Source organism: Rutidosis leptorrhynchoides, chromosome 1 (assembly GCF_046630445.1).
Source record: "Rutidosis leptorrhynchoides isolate AG116_Rl617_1_P2 chromosome 1, CSIRO_AGI_Rlap_v1, whole genome shotgun sequence".
NCBI lineage: Eukaryota > Viridiplantae > Streptophyta > Magnoliopsida > Asterales > Asteraceae > Rutidosis > Rutidosis leptorrhynchoides.
The window spans coordinates 45,472,118-45,499,280 of record NC_092333.1 but is presented as its reverse complement, the minus strand read 5'-3'; the positions used below and the strand labels follow the sequence as shown (position 1 = coordinate 45,499,280).

Genomic DNA, 27,163 nt, shown 5'->3' with positions numbered 1-27,163 from the left:
TTAGTGACGTTTATACAACATCGTTTACAATCATTTAATTAATCAATTGGATTGGGTAATTGATTATTCATTATGGCCAAGTGAATAAATTAATGTATCATGGACTAATTAAAACAGGGGTGGATTACATACAAGGATAATTGTTGTAATTGTTAACAAATTATTAAAACCTTGGATTACACGTAGTCGATAACCTGGTGTAATTCTTAACAAAGTATTAAAACCTTGGATTACACGCAGTCGATAACCTAGTGTAATTCTTAACAAAGTATTAAAACCTTGTTACAGTTCGAATCCCTAATTAGTTGGAATATTTGACTTCGGGAATAAGGTTAATTTGACGAGCATTTTATAATTATGACCGATGGACTATTATGGACAAAAACCAGATATGTATCAAATAAACCAGGACAAAGGACAATTAACCTAGAGAAATAAATTAAAATAAAAACGTCAAACATCATGATTACGGAAGTTTAAATAAGCATAATTCTTTTATTGTATTTCTCATCGTACTTTTATTTCCTGTCATTTTATTATTCGCAATTTTATATATCGTCATTTAAATGTTGTTATTTATTCTACGCACTTTAATTATCGTCATTTATCTTTACGCTTAATATTTAAAATCGACAAACCGGTCATTAAACGATAAAATCCCCTTTTATAATATTACTACCTATATATAATTACATATATTTGTATAAATATAGTTATTAAAAATATAGTACGTTATCACTAGCTCCCTGTGGAACGAACTGGACTTACTAAAAAAACTACAATGCTCTACGATTAGGTACACTGCCTATAGTGTTGTAGCAAGGTTTAGGTATATCCCATAAATAAATAAATAAAACTTGTGTAATATTTAATAGTATTTTGTAGTAAAAATTAATAGTATTACGTACCCCTTCGCTTTAACAAACGTCCAGTAGGGTTTGTCTTCACAGCTGGGGTGGTAATCTTGCAGTCCCTGCCAATGTGCCCAGTCCTTTTACACTTTTCACATACCACGTTGTAGTACCCTGTATGATGCTTGTAGCATCTCTTGCACTGCGGAAGACTACCCTTGTAGTTAGGGTTCGAGCTAGGGTTCGGGTTGGGGTTCCTCCAGTCGTTGTTTCCCTTGAAACCCTCATGCCTCTTAGCTGGGTTCTGATCAAAGACCTTCCCTTTGTTGCTTTCCTACTTACGCTTCTCATAACTAGCTCCTGATTCTGGTTTCGCTTTCTCTGGTTCCTTGCGGATGATCTGGTTCATCAGGGTGTACGCCATGCGCATAGCTTCCGGGACATCTGCTGGTTTCGAAAAAGTGACATTTCCCTAAATGGTCTTGGGAAGTCCCCACAAGTATCGTTCCATTCGCTTAAATTCAAGGGTAACCATCGTGGGGCACATCAAAGCTAACTCCAAATACCTTCGGTTATAGCCATCAAGGTCGGTTCCCACAACCTTCAGCTCCCAAAACTCAGCTTCCATTTTCTGAATTTCGGTTCGGGGGCAATACTCCTCGATCATAGCACTCTTAAACTCCTCCCATTGTGTAGCATAAGCCTCGTCAATTCCTTTAGCCTGAGCAAGCGTGTTCCACCAGGTTAAAGCGCCGTTCGATAGAGTACAGGAGGCGTACTTAGTTTTGTTCACTTTCGAGCAGTTGCTCACACGGAACACAGCTTCCAACTTCTCAAACCATCTCGTCAGTCCAACTGGCCCTTCAGTACCACTAAAATTGTTGGGCTTGCAGCTTTGGAATTCCTTATAGGTACACTCGTTCTGAACAGCTGGGTTGGCCGGTGGAGCTGGAGCATGGTTGGTATTCGCCATAGCTGCGGCTATTCGAGCAGCAATCATTTCCTCAATAGTGCCGCTGTAGGCGTTTCCCTTGGGACTCTTCCGTTTGCCATTGTTCCTCTGAACAAAAGTTTCGATTTACGTTAAAATTCCGCATTCAATAATATTATAGCATAAGGCACCAAGTATGGAACACAACACATAATTAAGTAAAGCAACCAGATACAGATACCACAAAATCATCATACAGTAGCGTAAATAGAACACCGTACAAAATTTAAACAACATTAACTTCTATTCATTAATAAGAAAGTAGCATACATCCGCATAAGGTTCGTACAATACATGAGTAAAACATGAAACTACTAACAGAGTTACATAAGGAAATCTAATACAATAATCCTACTGTGGTGGTGGGTAAATGATGTCCATCAGGTGGGACATCTGATCCTCGAGCTCAGTTACCCTAGCACGGAGGATATGCACTTCCCTCGTCAGTTCCTCGACGATGGGGGATGCTGGTGGGGCAGACGGTGCAGGTGGTGCAGATATAGACCGCACAGTGCAGGTGGTCTTATGCACGAATGGATCGGCAGGATACGGTATGACCCTCTTACGGGCCGTGACCCTAACCAACTGTCCATGTGCATCCACTAATGGTCTTCCTCCGTTAATCCCTGGGATAACGGTACCATCGAAACGATACCGTTTCTTCGGCGAGGTAGAGGGCGGCTGCATGGTCTCCTCCTCAGGGTCCTCCTCGAAATCATCCTCGGGATCCTCTTCGGAATCCTCCTCGCTGGAGTCATCGGATGATGAATCGTCTGAATCATCTGAAGGTGGATCTGCTCGGCCGGTGGTCATAAGTCAATATCTACCTGGTGGAATCGGCACAACACGTCCATCAGCGGTGTGTCTAGCCTAATGTCTATGCTCGTTATGGAAAGGACCGTCCTCATTTCCCCCAGGAATCACAGTACCACCGGGATGATGCTGTGGCCCCGGCAGTCTAGGGCTAGGTGGAGCTGGAATCTCCTCTGAATCCTTGTCTCCATCTGAGACGTCCATAAGGTCAAGCACGAGTCCACTAGAAGGTGAATCGCTAGAGTCGTCGACGGGTAGTGGTGAGTCAGCAACAATGGTAGGCGAGGCAACAGTCATGGGCAGCATGTCTGACATCTGAACAAGGAAAAATAACTTTTTCCATGTCATTCAGACATATAGCAAGCACATAATTAGGCACTACAACATCCTAGCAGTACATATCATGGCAATATTAACAAAATCCTACAAAAGTATCATGCAATCGAAAACAGATAGTAGCATGCAGTAGCATACAGCAAGTACACATAGTAGTAAAAGTAAGCAGTAGCATGCAGTAAGTTCCGTAGAAACAGTTAAACAAGCAAGTTGTAGATTAGTCATATTAGCGAATCCTACTCGACTCGGTCAAGACTCACTAATGCAACCTAGTTCCATACAACCGATGCTCTGATATCAAATGTGACGCCCCGTACAAAACCATCGTGTACGATTCATCAACAACAGGATCTTTACACGGTCAAGTACTACATGTTGTTTGAAAACCAGTTTGCATTCATAAAAAGATAGCGTTTACAAAAGATAACGTGACACAAAGGTCGTTACAAAGTTATTATTTGAAAATAACATAAGTTACGAATGCAAGATAAAAGTTCCATGATTGAGACATCTCTAAGTAATGCAGCAGAAATCTAACACAGCAGGTCCATAATAGCAAGTCTAAAACACCAAGATAGCAAGTCTAACAGCGAAAGCAACATCGTGTAAGCACATGAGAAATACACGCTTAAAAGTCAACACGAATGTGGGTGAGCTATAGTTTGTAATCAGTAAAGTAATGTAGACCACGAGATTTCAGTGCTTCAACCAGCAGTTTAAATCAGTATGAAAAGTATATGCTTGTCCGTGGGCACCCGGTAACTAAGTTAACGTAATAGTAATACCCCCTAAAAGTACACTTGGCGAGTGCGTATGTCCTCGAAGTATCAAACACCTGTTAAATGCTAGCGCGACTAGCCCGAGTGGGGATGTCAAACCTTATGGATCCATATCTAATATTCGCGTTCACCGGTTGATTAAACGTTACCGTGCTAAGGGGAATCTTTATGCCGTTATATAACCCACACATATGTAAAGTTTAAGTACTCGTGTCAAGTAAGTAAAACGTAAAAAGCGTATGTATTCTCAGTCTCAAAAATAGTATAAGTAAAAAGGGAAGCTATAACTCACAGTGAATAAGCAGTAAAAGTCGATATGAAACGTATGCAGGTAGTAAGTCGGTCCAAAAGGTCGTCAACCTAAGTCGAAGGTAACTAGGTCAGTATGTTGTCCCAATAAGTTTAAAAGTTAATAAATTAAGTTTAAGTGTCATCATCATCATCATTCATCATCATAAAAGCTAAGTAAGTTTGACAAGAATAGAGATTGAAACAATAGGCTGACTTCGGTCAGCAGCTACGACCTCTATACAAAACGAAAAGACGCGTAGTCAGTGGCTATGGCTCCGTATATGAGTCCTCTAACCACTGAATAATTTTCAGAACCTAACTCGTCTTCGTTTGACCGTGACGATGGTTTAAGTGCGAGTAGGTCAGAAATTTTAGCACAACGTTACAACGGCGTAGTGACTTTCGGAGGGCTATAAATCCTAAATCGTATGTCGGATTAAGTCGAGGCCTAAATGAAAAGTCATCTACTCGAAACGAACTAACTGAAAATCAGTTTTCCAGAAGTCCAGGAATTTGATCAGATCCCAAAAAACAGTAAACAAGTGCTCCGGTGGGGTTCTTGGTGCTTGATGCTCATCACGGTTCTCATCCTTGATGCTTGTAGCTTGAAGTGTACAACTCATTGATGGGTTAGCATCACCTTAACCAAGATTCATCCATCAACACACAATATGTTAAGACTAAGTAAGAATACAACTCATTTAAGAGTCTTAGATGGATGATGAACCAAGGTTACATCATATCCTTAGTCTTAACATAAATACAAGTTCTATTTACAACTAAAGCTACAAACTTTACTTTAATCAAACAAATATGAACATAATCTAAATCAAATAAAGTGATGGAACGCTAAGCTAGAGAGCTTGGATCCTTTTCACACAAGTTATAAGATTACAAAGCTAGAAAGCTTGAATCTTTACAAGATTAATGAGACCATAAGCTATAATGCTAAGATCTTTAACAAAATAATGAAAGTAATGAGACCATAAGCTAAAAAGCTAAGATCTTTAACATAATAATGAGACCTTAAGCTAAAAAGCTTGGATCTTTAGTGTTCTTGAAGATCTTGAAGCATAAAGCTTGGATCTTTAAGATACATGAAGATTACAAACACAAGTTTGAATCTTTATAACAAAATAACAAGATTAAAGCTAAAAGATTTAGATCTACAAAGTAGGTGAAGATTCAAAGCTAGAAAGCTTGAATGTTCCATGTTCTTGAAGGATTCAAATCCATGTTTGAATCTACAAGATGTAATCAAGATCAAAAGCTAAAAAGCTTGATCTTCTATTGATGATGATGAACTCGTGATGATGAGAAGGAGAAGAAAAAAGAAATTCAAAATACTTAAAATCTTTAGACTAGAGAGAAAATAAATGAATAAGTGTGTGTAAATTGTGAATGGAAATCAAGTGTGAATGGTGAGGAAATGGCTTAGTATTTATAGGAGGTGAGGTGAGGGTGGTGGTGGTTAGGCAGTAGGTTTCCAAGGGGGATAAGGGGGACACCTTTTTGCTTTTTGGTTAATGGTTATCTAAAGTTGGTGCTTGTGTTAGGATCCCATGCAACATTAAGGATAATACTTGACAAAAAAGCTAGCATGTTCCCTCTAATAAATGGGCATTTGTCTTACTTATTAATGGGTCACTAGTTACTTATAATTGGGCTAATTAAATAGTCCACTAACTAGTGTAGGGTGGGCTAAGGTCCAACAAGGTAGAAAGTCCAACATGACTAACTAGTGTGCTATAGTAAATTACTAAGCGTAATTAAACATCTAAAGACCCAAGTAATTGTTATTATAAAATAACAATTAGTATTTCGTAGTCATAATATTTCGATTATGACAAAAGTTAAACTTGTATGCAGTACGCAGTTCGTTAAAAACGTCAAGTGACACTAACGGTCATAAAGGCTTCCGAGGGTTAAGCTAAGTATCCTACGTACTTAATGATACGTCTTAACATATAAATGAAAGTAGTCAACATTTAGGGAGTTCCCAGAGTATAATATAGCTCGGTACGCAAAAATACGCAGTTTCGTGAAAACACAAAGCACAAAAGCAAGTCGAAAAAGTCGGGTCGTTACAATTAGGGTTGTTTAGTTGCTAAAAGAGGAAAGAATGAAATGTACAGGCTTATATATTTAATTTAGGTTCCTTCACATGAAGGTAAGCTCTCCCGTCTAACACACGGGTATTTACCAGTAATTTGAAACCCAAAATCTTTAATAACTTATTCATTTTAAGTTCAATTCACAAAAGGAAATATGTTCTGTGACCCTTGTCACAAAATGCACATTAACCCATACCCAATAATTATAAAACACATAATTATTAAAATCACTTTAATAACACAGAAGGGTAAATAGGTCATTACCTACTAGGCCCAAAGTGAGGTTGTTACAAATCTACCTCCTCAAAGGAGATTCCATCCTCGGAATCTGGTCAAGGTTAAACAATTGTGGGTATCTAGAGGCCATTAACTCCTCGGTCTCCCATGTCAGATTGGTGCCTAAACTATGCTTCCATTCCACAAGCACCATTGAAATCTCTTTCTTGCGCAACTTAGTCACTTTTCTGTCGACGATTCTCACTGGTTCTTCCACCAATTTCTTACTAGAATCTACTTTCAGATCTTGTAGAGGAAGAATCTGACTTTCATCGTCCACTTTACACTTACGAATATAGCAGATGTTAAACGTGTCATAAATACCAGCTAACTCTGGAGGAAGATCTAACACTACGGTTTGATCGTTCAGCACTTGACGAATTCTAAAAGGACCAATGTATCTCGGAGCTAGTTTTCCTCGTTTACCGAATCGAATTACGCCCTTCCACGGTGACAGTTTTAAATACACATGTTCACCTACAGTAAACGTCATTGGTTGTCGACGAGGATCTGCATACATCTTTTGTCAATCTCTAGCAGCTTTCAGCTTTTCACGTGCGATAGTCACTTTTTCTGCAGTCTGCTGCACAATTTCTGGACCCGCAAACTGTTTCTCACCTGCCTCCAACCAACACGATGGAGTTCGACACTTTATACCGTACAACATTTCATAAGGCGGCATGCCAATGCCTGAATGATAGGAGTTATTGTAAGCAAATTCGATCAACGGCAGATGATAATCCCACGATCCACCATACTCTAACACACAAGCCCTTAACATATCCTCTAAAGTATAAATAGTTTGTTCACTTTGACTGTCAGTCTGAGGATGATAAGCTGTACTAAGGTTGACACGAGTACCCGAATTTTCTTGTAGACTATTCCAGAAACTAGACACAAATCGGAAATCTCTATCCGACACAATAGACAGCGGTATACCATGTCATGATACTATTTCATTTAGGTACAACTGAGCTAATTTGGTCATCGAAGCTGTTTCACTAGTAGCTAGGAAATACGCACTTTTGGTTAAATGATCCACTATTACCCAAATCATGTCATTACCTTTCTGGGTTCTGGGTAGTTTTGTCACAAAATCCATGGTGATATGTTCCCACTTCCACTCTGGAATCTCTAATTGACGCAAAGACCCATACGGTTTATGGTGTTCTGCTTTCAGTTGGGCGCAAATATGACACCTTTCCACGTATTGCGCGATGTATGCTTTCATAGTTGGCCACCAATATAACACTTTCAGATCATGGTACATTTTTGTACTACCGGGATGCACGGATAATCTCGATTTATGTGCTTCATTTAAGATTAAATCCCGCAATCCTCCAAATAACGGCACCCAAACTCGTTCAAGATAAGTCTTTAATCCTCGAGAATCATTCAACAATTCTACTCTTCTTTTCACCATTAACCCGGACTTCAAATGTTCATCTTGTAATGCTTCGAGTTGAGTTATCTTTAGTCGATCCACTAAATCAGACACAATCTCAATTCGCATAAACTTTACACGGTCAGTGGATTTCTTATGACTTAACGCATCAGCCACGACGTGTGCCTTGCCAGGATGATATCTGATTTCACAGTCATAATCCTTGATTAGTTCTTGCCACCGTCTCTGGCGCATATTCATCTCTTTCTGCGAAAATATATACTGTAAACTTTTATGATCGGTGCAGATAACACAATGCGTACCATAAAGATAATGCCTCCACAACTTTAACGCAAACACTACTGCAGCCATTTCTAAATCATGTGCTGGATAATTCTTTTCACTTGGTTTTAACTGTCGAGAAGCATACACAATTACACGATCTCTTTGTATTAATACACAGGCCAAACCAGATAAAGACGCGTCGCAATACACAATGAAGTAGTCGGATCCCTCGGGTAAGGCTAACACTGGCGCTTGACACAACAAACTTTTCAAAGTCTGAAACGCAGTTTCTTGTTCATTAACCCACTGAAAAGACACATCCTTTCTAGTTAAATTTGTCAAAGAACTTGCAATTTGAAAAATCTTTAATAATATGTCGGTAGTAACCACCCAATCCTAGAAAACTCTTGATTTCTGTCGAATTCTTTGGTGAATTCCAATTCATCACAGCTTTAATTTTAGACGGATCTACTTTTACACCTTCTGCACAGATAATATGACTCAAAAATTGAATTCACGTAACCAGAATTCACACTTTGAAAACTTTGCATACAATTGTTCACGTTTCAAAAGTTTCAACACTTGTCTTAAATGCTCAGCATGCTCGGATTCGGTTTTGGAGTACATTAAGATGTCATCAATGAACACGATAACAAACTTATCCAAAAATGGTTTACATACCCTATTCATGAGATCCATGAAAATTGCTGGAGTGTTGGTTAACCCAAACGGCATCACTAAGAACTCATAATGACCATAAAGAGTACAAAATGCAGTCTTAGAAATGTAAGATTCAGCAACACGAACCTGGTGATATCCCGAACGTAAATCTATTTTCGAAAAGAATGAAGTTCCTTGAAGCAGATCAAATAAGTCATCTATTCTTGGAAGCGGATACTTATTCTTCACTGTTCTTTTATTTAGTTCACGATATTCTATACATATTCAGAGCGTACCATCTTTATTTTTCACGAATAACACTGGTGCACCCCATGAAATGCCCCGTTCATATCGATTATAAACGATTCATAATAGTTGATTACATCGCGAGGTATTTGACCTCTATATGATACATTTTACAAACATTGCATTCATTTTTAAAAGACAAAATTTCATTACATCAAAAGTTGATAGATATGCATACCATTTCATAATATATCAAACTATCAATGACTTAATAATAATCTTGTTGAACTCAATGACTCGAATGCAACGTCTTTTGAAATATGTCATGAATGACTCCAAGTAATATCTCTAAAATGATCAAATGCACAGCGGAAGATTTCTTTTAAACCTGAGAATAAACATGCTTTAAAGTGTCAACCAAAAGGTTGGTGAGTTCATAGGTTTATCATAACAATCATTTCAATATTTTAATAGACCACAAGATTTTAGATATTTTAATTGTACACGTAACCCGAGTACAAAATACTACGCATAACCTGTGAATTAAAAATCATTCATATGGTGAACACCTGGTAACCGACATTAACAAATGCATCTAGAATATCCCCAAATATACAGGTACACTCATCTGTATATAAAATCGAAGTACTAAAGCATCCATAACCTGGATGGGGTTTGTTAGGCCCGATAGATCTATCTTTAGGATTCGCGTCAATTTGGGGGTCTGTTCCCAAATTCTTAGGCTACCAAGCTAAAAAGGGTGATATCCGGTATAATAAAGCCATAGAATGTAGTTTCAAGTACTTGTGTCTATTTCGTAAAACAGTTATAAAAGCAGCGCATGTATTCTCAGTCCCAAAATATATATTGCAAAAGCATTTAAAAAGGGAGCAAATGAAACTCACTATATTGTATTTTGTAGTAAAAATACATATGATGTCATTGAACAAGTGTAAGGTTGGCCTCGAATTCACGAATCTATATCATTTATATATATATATATATATATATATTAATACATATAATTAACATGTAATAATAATCAAACCCGTTTGTATATATTAATTATATATTACTTATTTAAAATAGAAATGTAATATTTATATAGTTATTATATATGTATCTATATATTTTTATATAAATAACTTTTGGTTTGTTTAAATAATGACTTTAATAATACTAAAATAGTGTTGGTAATAATAATAATTAGATTTAATAATAACAATATTAATTTTTGATAATAATACTAGTCATTTTATTTGTAGTAATAATAATAATGATTATAAAAATATATTAAAAATAATGATACTTATAATAATGATAATACTTGTAATAAAAATAATGATAATAATAATAATAATATTAATAATAATAATAAGAGTAATAATAATAACTACCTCTCAAGAAAAGTTCCAAAAATAATTGACTATGCCCGGGCTCGAACCCAAGACCTCTCGCTTATCCAACACACACCTTAACCATCCTTCGGTTTTCGTTTTTCTGATTTAAATTACATACCAAAAGTATTTAACCTCTCGGCCCAAACTAACTAGTCCAATATGCAAGTCACGGCCCAATAGGAAATGCGAGTCACGGCCCAATAGAATTTAAAAAGTTCGCGGCTCAAAACAGAAATCCAAAGAAATAATATGGCCCAAGTCATAAATGCCTTAGATCATTCATGGTTCAAGTGGGTTTCAGTGTACACACCCATTCACAAAACAGAAGAAAGAAAGAAAAATCGATATTCATCATTAATAATCTTTTCTTCCTCTTCGATGTTAGAAGGAAACAGAAAAAGAGCAGCACAACAGATAAGTTATAGGTTGATTTGGTGATCAAGTTCAAGAAGAAACAGAAAGAGAAGAGTGCAGCAACCATAACAAATACTAACAATGGTTTTGGTTGTTTTATATAGAACAGAAAAAGGTATCGAGCAGTTGTAGTATCAATGGTATGAAGGTGATTGAAGGGATGGTGTTTGTGGTTTATAAATGAGTGGTTGTTGAGTGAGTCTTGATTGATAGAACAACAGTTATAACAACAAGGATTCAGGCTGCAGTTGTGGTGATGGTTTGATGGTTAAATGGATCGAAATCCAAAAGCAACAGAAATAGATATGTTTATCATCATACATCTTTATTAATCATCACTGTCTTATCACCATAATCAATTCATCATCACCTTTTATCATATTCACGTTCATCTTCAATGAACTTGCTTCATCATCATTCAGTTTCATATCATCATAATTAACTCGCCATCACCTTCTGTTTTATTACAGGAACATAACCAGAAGTTACAACAGTATTTATGGGGTTTTCGCTTTTAAATTAGAAACATGACAGGAGCCCACTTATCAAATAATTCTCGGTTGGATCCTAAAGCCCATTGGATAACATGAAATGTTTAAATCAATCCTATTTAATATAAGTTTATTCAGCCCGTTCATTCCATCATATCCCGAATTATTTCGCTGGTAAAATATCTATCCTAGCAACCCTACCACAAAGGTCATCCAACTAATATAATCCAACTCGTTACCCAATTTTTCTGCCATAACATTTATCATTGTCCCACATGTATTGACACATGTCTTGGAGATTAATAATGAGATGTATTTTAATATTCAATTACACCCATATTGACAAACTTTAAACTGTGACCCAATACTATATTAGTTATCATTATCTTTATTTAGGATTTCATGTGTCATCATTCTTTTTCCTTTCACCGTTAGAAAACAGAAATAAGTAGCTGAGCAGTAGCAGTCAAGTTCGATGGGTATTCAGATGGGGGTGATTGTATGATGGTTTAGGGTGGTAGTTTGGGTGTCATGGTGGTCTTGTTTTAGTAGCCGTTCGAACAGGAATAAATAAAAAATATAGTAGAGATGGGTTTTAATAACTTACTCGGTTTCATCAACGTATTAGTTGTATGATGAATGTAGAAGTAGAAACACAAGGAATCAGGTGGATGTTTGGAAAGAAGTGAAAGAAAAAGGTGGTTAATAGTGTTAGAACCAGAAAAATATACAGCTCGTGTAGCAGCAGGTTGTAAGAGAAAATGATCGTAGAGTATTGTTGTTTTTGGCTGACAGTAGTGTGAAGTGTAGCAATGATATAAAACGGGTATGATGGTGATCAAAGGTGGTAGTTTGTTTAAATACTCGATGATGGTGATGTAATAATAGTGATTTATATGATGAAGGTGGTGTCGTTTATCTTGGCTCAAAGATTACTATCAACTCGACAAGGTGGGTTTGGTAGTGATGATGGTGAGGATAGTTGTGAAAGGATCCGTTCATATACATTATAAATGATTCACAATAGTTGATTACATTGCGAGGTATTTGACCTCTATATGATACATTTTACAAACATTGCATTCGTTTTTAAAAGACAATCTTTCTTTACATCAAAAATTGACAGGCATGCATACCATTTCATAATATCCACTATCCAACTATAAATTGATTTAATAATAATCTTTGATGAACTCAATGACTCGAATGCAATGTTCTTCGAAATATGCTATGAAAGACTCCAAGTAATATCTTTAAAATGCGCAAATGCATAGCGGAAGATTTCTTTAACACCTGAGAATAAACATGCTTTAAAGTGTCAACCAAAAGGTTGGTGAGTTCATTAGTTTATCATAATCATTTATTTCCATCATTTTAATAGACCACAAGAATTTCATTTCCAGTTCTCATAAATATACGTCCCATGCATAGAGACAAAAATAATCATTCATATGGTGAACACCTGGTAACCGACATTAACTAGATACATATAAGAATATCCCCTATCATTCCGGGATCCTCCTTCGGACATGATATAATTTCGAAGTACTAAAGCATCCGGTACTTTGGATGGGGTTTGTTAGATCCAATAGATCTATCTTTAGGATTCGCGTCAATTAGGGTGTCTGTTCCCTAATTCTTAGATTACCAGACTTTAATAAAAAAGGGCATATTCGATTTCGATAATTCAACCATAGAATGTAGTTTCAATTACTTGTGTCTATTTCGTCAAACATTTATAAAAGCGCATGTATTCTCAGTCCCAAAAATATAAAGGGTAAAAAGGTAAATGAAACTCACCATACTGTATTTCGTAGTGAAAATACATATAACGTCATTGAACTAGTGCAAGGTTGGCCTCGGATTCACGAACCTAAATTAATTATATATAATTATATGTTGGTCAATATTTGTCTAACAATTAGGTCAGGTCATAGTGTACCACAATCCTAATGCTCGAGACTAATATGCAAAAGTCAACAAAAGTCAATTTGACTCAAAATGATTTCCAAAATTTATACATGATTATAATATATTTTAAATATCGTCGTTTTATATTTTTAAATATTTGTAAAAGATTTATTAGAGTAAATAATATAATTCAATTATTAATAAATAAAATTTTATATTAAAATTTATATAATAAAATATACTTTTATATATATTAAGTAATAAAATTTATAGGGTTCATTTAATATCATAAAGATAATATGATAGGTATTATTAAAGTAATTTATTACACGTAGTAAAATATGTTTGTATTACATATTTATTTGATAAAATAATATCTATAATGTTAGTAAGTAAAAGTGGTATTATTTTGTAATAATAATTATTATTATAAAAATATCAATATTTATAATTACTAAGGTGATATTATGATAAAACGATAATTCTAATTATGATAACTTTAATATTTACGATAATTTTTAATATTATCTTTAAAATAATAATTCTATTTAAAATAATAATAATAATGATATTTTATAGTAACAATGACATTTCTATTAAAATGATAATTTTTGTTAAAATGATAGTTTTAATACTAACGATAATTTTAATAATAATAGTAATGATAAAAATAATAAGAACGATAATTTTATCTAAATCAATATCTTATAATATTTTAATTTCATCATGATACTCTTACCCATTATTTCCTAATCGTTTCGTTTAATAGCTTTTAATCGTCTTTTATATCGTGTTCGTAATAATGATAATAATAGTAATCAAAATAATTAGGTGTTACAAATATTTATTTTAATTACACTAATATTAATAATGATAGTTACTATAACATTATTAACGATAATACTAATAATTATCTTAATGATAATATAGTAATAATAATAATAACAATAACAATAACCATTTTTAAATAATGATATATATATTAATAATGATAATAATAATAATAATAATACCAATAATAATAATAATAATAATAATAATAATAATAATAATAATAATAATAATAATTAGATAATAATAATAATAATACTAATTATAACTTTAACGATAATAACGATAGTAATAATAAAAAAAAACAATTTTTAATGATAAATCCTTTTATTGATAAAGATAATAATAATAATAATAAGATAAAACTAGAACGACGATAATAACGACGATAATAATAATCATTTTTAATAATAATACAAAAATTCGATGGACTATAACTTCAAATCCGTTCATCGAAATCATTCGATATCTAAATAAAAAGTTCTTAATTTTTCGCTAGCTTTCCAATGACATGCATATCTTATACCTTATCTTAGTCGCATATATAACTAATTCAGGATTCAACATAATCTAACTAAAGGCAATATCAAAAGTACAAACATGCATAATCCTATATACTCAAGCACTAGTCAGGGATACACTATTAGTATGTAAAAGTTAAATTATGAGTACTCACGTATCAATATTGAGATTCAATATTGCAGGAAAGGTACGTAGACGCAACGGAGATGATAAACACTATATTGACCTCATGAGCATACCCATGAACCATACCCAATCACCTCCATAGCTATAACCCATAATTTCCTTAATCCAATCCCACTCGAAAAACAATTTCGAAATCACCCGGACCGCAATCCGACGTAATATTTTATATATACTAATATTATCTTGAAATAATACGGAGTAAATATATATATGTAAATCGATTGAGAGAGTTTAGAGAAAAATATTTTCAAGTTTTTATGAAATAATGAAACCTATTGAATTCTATTTATAATAGATTTTTGAATTATTAAAGTGAATTATTAAAGTATGAATTATTAAAGTGAATTATTAAAGTATGAATTATTAAAGTGAATTATTAAAGTATGAATTATTAAAGTGAATTATTAAAGTATGAATTATTAAAGTGAATTATTAAAGTCAAAGTAAAGTAAAAAATAAAGTAAAGGTAAAGTTTAAGTATAGTAAAAGTATAAAACTATGTACGTATAATACGCGTATAAATATATATAATATTAATTTAAATCGTTATATATATTTAATAAAATAAAATATAAATATCGTTATCTTTATCATACTGGTTAAGTAATGAGTTGTAAAAAGTGGTTCTAGATATTTAAGTTATATACGTTTTAATAATAAAGTTCTTTTTAAACTGAAAACGTTTTTGTACATTTGAAACTAAATCAAATAAATATAATAATTTTGTTTTCCAAAACCAAATATATTTTTAAGAATCATTTTGTTTAAAGGTTAAAATAATGGAAATCGTTATATCATAAAACGTTTTAGAAAAGTAGAATCATATATATTCATAATAGGTTTCAAGTTTTTAAATTACAGTCTGTTGGTGAAGCATGGGATAAAGTTCAAAGGTTAAATAAACGTATGAAATCATCTTAATGAAAAATGTAGAGTTACTTACTTGTCGATATCCAACATCTAAGTTAGTTACACTTCACGTTCTTACTTATAAATCACTTTACCATTTTCCGAATGTTGTAAAAAATAATAGATTTCTTAAATCACAGTGGACCTCATAACATAGACCCGTAATCATATCACAATGTATCTGATAAATTAATCATTTGATATTATCTTCTAATTCCATCGATAAACATATTGAAACAAATACGTTCATGTAAAGTATTATATGTTTAATACTTTATTAATATTCTCAAGTTATAATATATATACATATATATACATATTTATTTATATATAACGATTCGTGAATCGTTGGAATTTGGTCGAGGTTATAATGAATGCATGAACACAATTTAAAATTCTTGAGATTTAACTTAACAAACTTTGCTTATCGTGTTGGAATAATATAAAGATAAAGTTTAAATTTGGTTGGAAATTTCCGGGTTGTCACAAGTTGTTCTCAGGTGTCAATCATGGTTGATCAAGGTAGTCTTTGATAGAGGTCATGGTTTGGAAATAGAGATGATCGATTAAACAGAAAATAGAATGGAAATGGGTTTGTGAATTTCTCTGGACATGCATATGTAAATATATACTCCATATATCCGCGTGATTGAATGGAGAAGGAAACAAATCACTAATAGTGCTTAGAATAGTAATTCTCAATTAGGCACAGTAATCATATAATAACTCAATTCTCGTGACATATAATCGAATGTATTCTGCCGACAGTTTTCACGGACTGCTATATCATACTCCGTTGTTAATTAGGGGCGGATAAAAAGTGTTCAGAAAAATCCCAAATTTTTATATTAAGTTTCTTTAATTATTTCAGTCATTATGGTATAAAATTTGGTCATTAACTATTAAATAAAAATTATATTAATTATTCACTCCCAGCCCCAAGTAAAATATAAAAAGTTTTAAAATTCATCAAATAGTTCCTAAATATATTTTTAATAAGCCTATAATTTATATAACTCATTTTCGGATCACCGTTTATTTTAAAATCATATAAGTTTGAATTTAACTGGCTTAATATCAATCAGAATATCAAACGAGTATTATTAAAATCATTTAATATTTTTTTAATATACTTTTATTTATATATAGATATGTTTTAAATAATAATTATTATAATATCATATTTTTATATTATTTTACATAATTAATTTATAATAACAACAACATATAATATTTCAAATTATATTTCCAATTATTATATATATATATACATATATATAAATATATATATATATATATATATATATATATATATATATATATACACACACACACACACACACACACACATATCTATTTACAAATAGTGGTTCGTGAATCGTCGGGAATGGTCGAAGGTCATTTGAATATATGAAACAGTTCAAAAATTTTTGAGACTTAACATTACAGACTTTGCTTATCGTGTTGGAATCATAAAAGATTAAGTTTAAATTTGGTCAGAAATTTCCGGGTCGTCACAGTACCTACCCGTTAAAGAAATTTCGTCCCCGAAATTTGATAGAGATGGTCATGGTTGACAATAAGTATGCTTTCATGACGAATATGAGTTGATAAATAGAGTTTTATCACCATCGAGTAATAGGGATAAAACAATTCCTTTACGCGAAGAGTATGAGTGAAGTTATCACAAAAGAGTGAATTGAAGAAATAAAGTTTCGTCTTAACTTTTGACGTAGTCATGTTTGAATTTAGAAAATAAGGTGCGCCTTATCTTTTGACGTTGAATTCCAGAATTCAAGGAATTAAAGAAAATCTTCGAAATCTATAAGATCAGATTCTTCGAGATTTAAGGGAATTAGGATCTCTTTAATTAAATGCGGTCATCTGTCTCGATTGTTACGTCTGATTTTTCCTTTATAAATTAAACTCTTCCGTTCCATTATTCTCACCATCCCTATACTTTCTTTCTTAGTTCATACATCCAAAAGATTATGAAAATGCTTAATCCCGTTCTAATCCTTGATATTTTCCTAATTTTAATTTCTGTCATCCTTCTTTTCAATCTTCCCCCAGAAAAATCTGTTTACTTCTACTATTACCTTGGGGTGATACTATTCTTAATTCTACCGTGTCTTTATATTTCTATTCGTATTAATATCCACGGTTTGTAACCTCCGTGTTGTTATTGGGCTTTATATTTTCTCTTATATTTTGGAGCTCTTTGCCTTTTTATTCTCTTCTCGACCTCTAGCAAAGCGAGTAATGATCCAGAATTCGTAGATATGAATTTCGGAATGAACATAGTTAATGTGCATAGAAAGAAATTGTAATAACACGATCTTGATTGGTTAAATTACCAGAAGTTACGGGAAAGGATAGAACTTTCAAGAAAATATGTTCTTGATTTGTTTGGAGATTTGGTAGAATGTAAGGGTCGTGTAATATAGTACATGTTGACGTTATAGTCTGTGAATCACCACGTTCCATTAGAAACTCAGCATGACTTACCGTAATATAATCACGTTGATCAAGTGTCATTATATTATACTAACTCATGCATCAATTTCCAACACTACTTCAAAATCATTCATAATTCAAATTCGAATTTTTCATAATTTTAGAAACTAAAACAGTTTCATTTATGATATAATACAGATAACGCGAAGAGATAATTAATATCGGACAAGAATATTTATGAAGATATCTTCAGAAATATTGAGGATATTAATAATGAAAGATACGTTAATATCTTAGAGTTTTAGAATCAAATTGTGATGAAGAAATTCATTCACAATGATTTGGAGTGATTAAGGAGTAAGGTATTCGCTAAAGATTTCATCAGAAACAGAATCATCAGGATTCTTTATGTACAAGTTTAGTCCTTGTGATTTGTTCAGAGTCTCCTTAATGGTTTGCTCAATTTATTTATCAAAATCTGTGAGCTTTTTCAACACTCCAATCTTTATCATTAAACTTTTGATTGTTAAGGCAGTCTTCAGTTTTCACTGCTTCATCAGCTTTTTCAAAACTCAGAGATCTGATTTGTAAGCTAGAATGCTTTTCAGGAATTCAGAGATTCTGAATTGAAATTCATCAGTCCAGAAGATATACGTTATATATAGATATATAACTATTGACGTAGGAACGCTGCGAAATTTGAGAATTAATGATTAATGCTTCTCAGTATTTGGTATGACAATTCTCGTTACAAGATGCGGATGAGTATATGATAGGGTTTTTAATGAACAATTATAATAGTTTTTTGGAGAGACTTAAGCTGATGAGTAGTGAAGTTGCTGGTAAGTTTACTGCTAATGTGTTGGAACATAAACGGTTCTCCGGTATCGACGATGAAGGGGTAATCTTTATAATGAGGTTTATTCGAATGAAAAAATTGAAGTTGATTTGTTGGAGCTGTGACAAAATTGGCTAATTTGAAAAAGAATTGCAATGTTATTTTCGGTAATAATCATGCCAAAGAAGCTATCACAGATAAGTGTTAAACGTTTACTCAGGTTCCGAGTATTTTCAGGTGCATAACTATATGCATTAATCTTTTCTCCCGTGGATGAAGTGCAGTTGGTTCATTCTCCCGATTGAGATGTTTTCAAGAATCATGAATGGTTTGAACACAGATTGTAATCGTCAAGATACAAATGAGGTTTAAGATGAAATCAAGTGGAAAACTTGAAGAAATGTTTAGTTTCATATGTTATAATCAATATTTTAATTCATTTTAATTGTCTAATGTTAGTAGTTCACAGTTAGTAGTCCAATAATTCATATATAGTTTAATATATAATATTCAAATTAATTAATACGTGTCGTGACCCATTGTATACAAGTCTCAGACTCGATTACAACTCAAAGTATATATATTATTTGAAAATCAACCTCAACCCTGTATAGCTAACTCGAACATTACCGCATATAGAGTGTCTATGGTTATTCCAAATAATATATATATATATATATATATATATATATATATATATATATATATATATATATATATATATATATATATATATATATATATATATATATATATATATATGATGTCGATATGATATGTCAAAACATTGTATATGTGTCCCGATATTTAAAATGCGTAAATAACAGTATTTAAATGACGATAAATAAAATGCGTAAAAGAAATAACAGAAATTAAATGACGATAAATAAAATTGCGAGAATTAAAATTGTGATAAATAAATTGCGATAAATAAATGTAATAAGGAATTAACAGTTAGCTAGGATTTGTTAGCGTGGTTTCTTAACAAAATTTCTCATAGTTAATTTGTTTATTTCTAACAAATTTTATTTTTGTCCAATGTTTTCTTTATTATGCCACTTGTTGGATTCTGATAAGTCAAAATCCATATATGAAATTGAATGAAAATGGTTATTCTGTTGTGAACGGACTCGTATATCTGTGGATGTAAGTAGGATAGTAAATGACTGTTGAATCAGATTCGAAGAATGTACAATGTGACTTATTAATGTGAAATCTAAATATTCCTCGGGTATTACCTACCCGTTAAAATATTTTCACCATTAACAGTTCGTACAAAATAATTTTTAATTACAATCTTTATGAAAATATATATATATATATATATATATATATATATACACACACACATATATATTCTCTTCAGATGTAATCATGGATTTAATGAGTTAATGTGATATTAGACTCATTTGATTTACCGTTATAACAAGAATATATAATCTCTAAAACATTAAAGATTACATAATCTCCATGTCGAACGAAGATAAGTGATGTAGAACGTCATGTAGAACGATGATTATGCTCGAGGTACAGATTGTGATGTTGAGGCGTGTGTTGTTGATGTTGTTGAAGCTGGTACGTTTTGCACCATATTTTCCAAATTGATTACTCGAGCGCGAAGTTCGTTGACTTCTTCTATTATTCCGGGATGATTGTCGATAGGAGCGAGCAAATAAATAAGGTTTAGAATCTGAGTTATGATATATTCGTGGTGAGATTCTCTGAGAGAGAAAATGTTGTTTCGAACAAGTTCGCCGGTAAGTGTTTCAGGTTCTTCACCAAGAGGGCAATGTGGTGGATGGAAGGGATCACCTTCTTATTATCTCTAATGATTGAGGAGGCTACGAACCCATCCCCAATTCATCCAGAATAGATGATGGCTGATTGGTTGATCCATCCCAGTCACACTGCTTTCGGAGCTTGAGTGGGATTCTATTTCGGAATCCGAGGGACTTTCACTAATGACAAATTCCATTTAGTACAATTGAATAAAGGATTTTTCGATATGAAATGATTTTTTGGCTATCGGGTGGTATTCTAATTACATAGAATATCTATATATATAGAGCAAAAGATTTCGTAGATTACAGAGGAATTTACGAAATATGTCAGGCAAAGTTTACAGTAATAGATACGCTAAGATATGAATTAGAAGATACGCTAAGATATGGATTTTGTCTATACACTATTCATGCAATCAATGCAATAAGATGTGTCTAGACTAAGAATGCTAAGCAGGTAATTTTTGACAAAAATGATAAGCAAAACTTTTGACATGCAGACACGGTCGAAGTCCAGACTCATTAATGCATCCTAACAACTACTAGTTAGACACACTAATGCAAGACCTGGTTCGCTAAGACCACCGCTCTGATACCAACTGAAATACCCCGTTCATATCGATTATAAATGATTCATAATAGTTGATTACATCGCGAGGTATTTGACCTCTATATGATACATTTTACAAACATTGCATTCATTTTTAAAAGATAAAATTTCATTACATCGAAAGTTGACAGATATGCATACCATTTCATAATATATCAAACTATCAATGACTTAATAATAATCTTGTTGAACTCAACGACTCGACTTTTGAAATATGTCATGAATGACTCCAAGTAATATCTCTAAAATGATCAAATGCACAGCGGAAGATTTCTTTCAAACCTGAGAATAAATATGCTTTAAAGTGTCAACCAAAAGGTTGGTGAGTTCATAGGTTTCTCATAACAATCATTTCAATATTTTAATAGACCACAAGATTTCAGATATTTTAATTGTACACGTAACCCGAGTACAAAATAGTACGCATAACCTGCGAATTAAAAATCATTCATATGGTGAACACCTGGTAACCGACATTAACAAATGCATCTAGAATATCCCCAAATATACAGGTACACTCATCTATATATAAAATTGAAGTACTAAAGCATCCATAACCTGGATGGGGTTTGTTAGGCCCGATAGATCTATCTTTAGGATTCGCGTCAATTTGGGGGTCTGTTCCCAAATTCTTAGGCTACCAAGCTAAAAAGGGTGATATCCGGTATAATAATTCAGCCATAGAATGTAGTTTCAAGTACTTGTGTCTATTTCGTAAAACAGTTATAAAAGCAGTGCATGTATTCTCAGTCCCAAAATATATATTGCAAAAGCATTTAAAAAGGGAGCAAATGAAACTCACTATATTCTATTTTGTAGTAAAAATACATATGATGTCATTGAACAAGTGTAAGGTTGGCCTCGAATTCACGAACCTATATCATTTATATATATATATATATATATATATATATATATATATATATATACACATATATATATATATATGTACACATATATATATATATATATGTATACATATATATATGTATATGTATATATATATATATGTATATGTATATATATATATATATATGTATACATATATATATATATATGTATACATATATATATATATGTATACATATATATATATATATATGTATACATATATATATATATGTATATATATATATATATGTATATGTATATATATATATATATATATATATGTATATATATATGTATATATATATATATATATTAACACATATAATTAACATGTAATAATAATCAAACCCGTTTGTATATATTAATTATATATTACTTATTTAAAATAGTAATGTAATATTTATATAGTTATTATATATGTATTTGATATATTTTTATATAAATAACGTTTGGTTTGTTTAAATAATGACTTTAATAATACTAAAATAGTGTTGGTAATAATAATAATTAGATTTAATAACAACAATATTAATTTTTGATAATAATACTAGTCATTTTATTTGTAGTAATAATAATAATGATTATAATAATATATTAAAAATAATGATACTTATAATAATGATAATACTAGTAATAAAAATAATGATAATAATAATATTAATAATAATAATAATAAGAGTAATAATAATAACTACCTCTCAAGAAAAGTTCCAAAAATAATTGACTATGCCCGGGCTCGAACCCAAGACCTCTCGCTTATCCAACACACACCTTAACCATCCTTCCGTTTTCTTTTTTCTGATTTAAATTATATACCAAAAGTATTTAACCTCTCGGCCCAAATTAACTAGTCCAATATGCAAGTCACGGCCCAACAGGAAATGCGAGTGACGGCCCAATAGAATTTAACAAGTTCGCGGCTCAAAACAGAAATCCAAAGAAATAATATGGCCCAAGTCATAAATGCCCTAGATCATTCACGATTCAAGTGGGTTTCGGTGTACACACCCATTCACAAAACAGAAGAAAGAAAGAATAATCGATATTCATCATTAATAATATTTTCTTCCTCTTCGATGTTAGAAGGAAACAGAAAAAGAGCAGCATAACAGATAAGTTATAGGTTGATTTGGTGATCAAGTTCAAGTAGAAACAGAAAGAGAAGAGTACAGCACCATAACAAATACTAACGATGGGTTTGGTGGTTTTATATAGAACAGAAAAAGGTATCGAGTAGTTGTAGTATCAATGGTATGAAGGTGATTGAAGGGATGGTGTTTGTGGTTTATAAATGAGTAGTTGTTGAGTGAGTCTTGACTGATCGAACAACTGTTATAACAACAAGGATTCAGGCTGCAGTTGTGGTGATGGTTTGATGGTTAAATGGATCGAAATCCAACAGCAATAGAAATAGATATGTTCATCATCATACATCTTTATTAATCGTCACTGTCTTATCACCATAATCAATTCATCATCACCTTTTATCATATTCACGTTCATCTTCAATGAACTTGCTTCATCATCATTCAGTTTCATATCATCATAATTAACTCACTATCACCTTCCGTTTTATTACAGGAACTTAACCAGAAGTTACAGCAGTATTTATGGGGTTTTCACTTTTAAATTAGAAACATGACAGGAGCCCACTTATCAAATAATTCTCGGTTGGATCCTAAAGCCCATTGGATAACATGAAATGTTTAAATCTAGCCTATTTAATATAAGTTTATTCAGCCGCGTTCATTCCATCATATCCCGAATTATTTCGCTGGTAAAATATCTATCCTAGCAACCCTACCATAAAGGTCATCCAACTAATATAATCCAACTCGTTACCCAATTTGTCTGCCATAACATTTATCATTGTCCCACATGTATTAACACATGTCTTGGAGATTAATAATGATATGTATTTTAATATTCAATTACACCCATATTGACTCACTTTAAACTGTGACCCAATACTATATTAGTTATCATTATCTTTATTTAGGATTTCATGGGTCATCATTCTTTTTCCTTTCACCGTTAGAAAACATAAATAAGTAGCTGAGCAGTAGCAGTTAAGTTCGATGGGTATTCAGATGGGGATGATTGTATGATGGTTTAGGGTGGTGGTTTGGGTGTCATGGTCGTCTTGTTTTGATAGCCGTTCGAACAGGAATAAATAAATAAAATATAGTAGAGATGGGTTTTAACAACTTACTCGGTTTCATCAACGTATTAGTTGCATACTGAATGTGGAAGTAGAAACACAGGGAATCAGGTGGATGTTTGGAAAGAAGCGAAAGATAAAGGTGGTTAATAGTGTTCGAACCAGAAAAATATACAGCTCGTGTAGCAGCAGGTTGTAAGAGAAAATGATCGTAGAGTATTGTTGTTTTCGGCTGACAGTAGTGTGAAGTGTAGCAATAATATAAAACGGGTATGATGGTGATCAAAGGTGGTAGTTTGTTTAAATAGCCAATGATGGTGATGTAATAATAGTGATTTATATAATGAAGGTGGTGTCATTTATCTTGGCTCAAAGATTACTATCAACTCGACAAGGTGGGTTTGGTAGTGTGATGGTGAGGATAGTTGTTCTCAGGTGTCGATCATGGTTAATCAAGGTAGTCTTTGATATAGGTGATGGTTTGGAAATAGAGATGATCGATTAAACAGAAAATAGAATGGAAATGGGTTTGTGAATTTCTCTGGACATGCATATGTAAATATATACTCCATATATCCGTGTGATTGAATGGAAAAGGAAACAAATCACTAATAGTGATTAGAATAGTAATTCTCAATTAGGTACAGTAATCATATAATAATTCAATTCTCGTGACATATAATCGAATATATTCGGCCGACAGTTTTCACGGACTGCTATATCATACTCCGTTGTTAATTAGGGGCGGATAAAAAGTGTTCAGAAAAATCCCAAATTTTTATATTAAGTTTCTTTAATTATTTCAGTCATTATGGTATAAAATTCGGTCATTAACTATTAAATAAAAATTACATTAATTATTCACTCTCAACCTCAAGTAAAATATAAAAAGTTTTAAAATTCATCAAATAGTTCCTAAATATATTTTTAATAAGCCTATAATTTATATAACTCATTTTTGGATCACCATTTATTTTAAAATCATATAAGTTTGAATTTAACTGGCTTAATATCAATCGGAATATCAAACGAGTATTATTACAATCATTTAATATTTATTTTTTTAATATACTTTTATTTATATATAGATATGTTTTAAATAATAATTATTATAATATCATATTTTTATATTATTTTACATAATTAATTTATAATAACAACAACATATAATATTTCAAATTATATTTCCAATTATTATATATATATATATATATATATATATATATATATATATATACACACACACACACACATATACACACACACACACACATATATATTTACAAATAGTGGTTCGTGAATCGTCGGGAATGGTCGAAGGTCATTTGAATATATGAAACAGTTCAAAAAATTTTGAGACTTAATATTACAGACTTTGCTTATCGTGTTGGAATCATAAAAGATTAAATTTAAATTTGGTCTGAAATTTCTGGGTCGTCACACCCCACGACGAAGAACTCGAACGAATGAACCCGCGGTCCAACAGTTCTTGAATTTGGGACATCATTTCACGAATTTCTGATGGAGCTAATCTATACGGAGCTTTAGCAACCGGCGTAGCCCCTGGCACTAACTCGATCTTATATTTAACTAACCTGATCGATGGTAAGCCTGACAATTCATCTGGGAACACTTCTGGATATTCAGACACCACCGGAATATCGGACACTATCTCTTTTTCCTTCTTTACATCGATCACATAAGCTAAGAAAGAATCACATCCCTTGGCCAAAGATTTTAGAGCTTTCATCACCGACAACAGTGGACAACGGAACCCGCCGCGATCACCACTAGCCACTACCCATTTCCCACCGGCCACTGGAAAAGAAATGACTTTCCTATCGAACTTAATATTGGCCTTATGGTCACTAAGTCAATTCATGCCTAGTACTACATCAAAGCTTGGTATAGGCATCACTAGGCAAGTCACAGGGAAAAGACTACCCTCTATGTCAATAGTAATTCCAGACACAAACTTTGTGACTGGAACAGTTCTACCGTCACCCACTTCGACACTCAAGGGTTCATTTATTACACTAACATGCACATTTAACTTAGTACAAAATGTATTTGACACAAACGAGCGATTTGCTCCACAGTCAAATAATACACGAGCCGGCACAGAATTTACTAAGAACATACCGGTGATTACATCTTCAGTAGCAGTGGCAACGTCTATTGACATCTGAAACGCTCTAGCTTCAGGTGGTGGAGGATTCTTGTGCTTCTGCCCCACAGAAGAAGCAAATGATCCCTCAGCTGACACAGAACGTACCCCTAACCCGGACCCCACCTCGGAATAACTCTTTCTTGCAGCTGGACACTCTGCAGATCTGTGACCCTCTTTATGACAGTTCCAACACACATTATTTTTAAACGAACAATCTTGAGGCTCATGTCCCATTATACCACAACGCAAACACCGTTTCATTAATGTTGAACACTGCCCACTATGTGAAGACTTACACATTTTACACCATCTCTTCTGACCAAGTGACACTGATCCACCCTGGCTAGATTTCCCTTTTGGCTTAAACTGAGACGACTCGTCCAAATCCATAAGAACGAATACAATAACATATGATTACATCGCGAGGTATTTGTCCTCTATATGATAAATTTTACAAACATTGCATTCATTTTTTAAAAGACAAACTTTCATTTCATCGAAAGTTGACAGGCATGCATACCATTCCATAACATCCAAACTATAAATGACCTAATCTGTCATTTAC

The 27,163-nt window shown here is 32.6% G+C and overlaps 1 protein-coding gene across 1 annotated transcript; it reads right to left on the bottom strand.

The window, feature by feature from the left end:
• Positions 1 to 6,977: 6,977 nt before the first annotated feature.
• Positions 6,978 to 26,988, bottom strand: LOC139864363 (uncharacterized). The gene is made up of 5 exons (XM_071852966.1): positions 26,313 to 26,988; positions 25,870 to 26,246; positions 8,199 to 8,426; positions 7,651 to 8,102; positions 6,978 to 7,362 (listed from the first exon to the last, which is right to left on the bottom strand). The coding sequence occupies exons 1-5, from the start codon at positions 26,986 to 26,988 to the stop codon at positions 6,978 to 6,980; spliced, it is 2,118 nt and encodes a 705-aa protein (XP_071709067.1).
• Between the last annotated feature and the right edge of the window lie 175 nt (positions 26,989 to 27,163).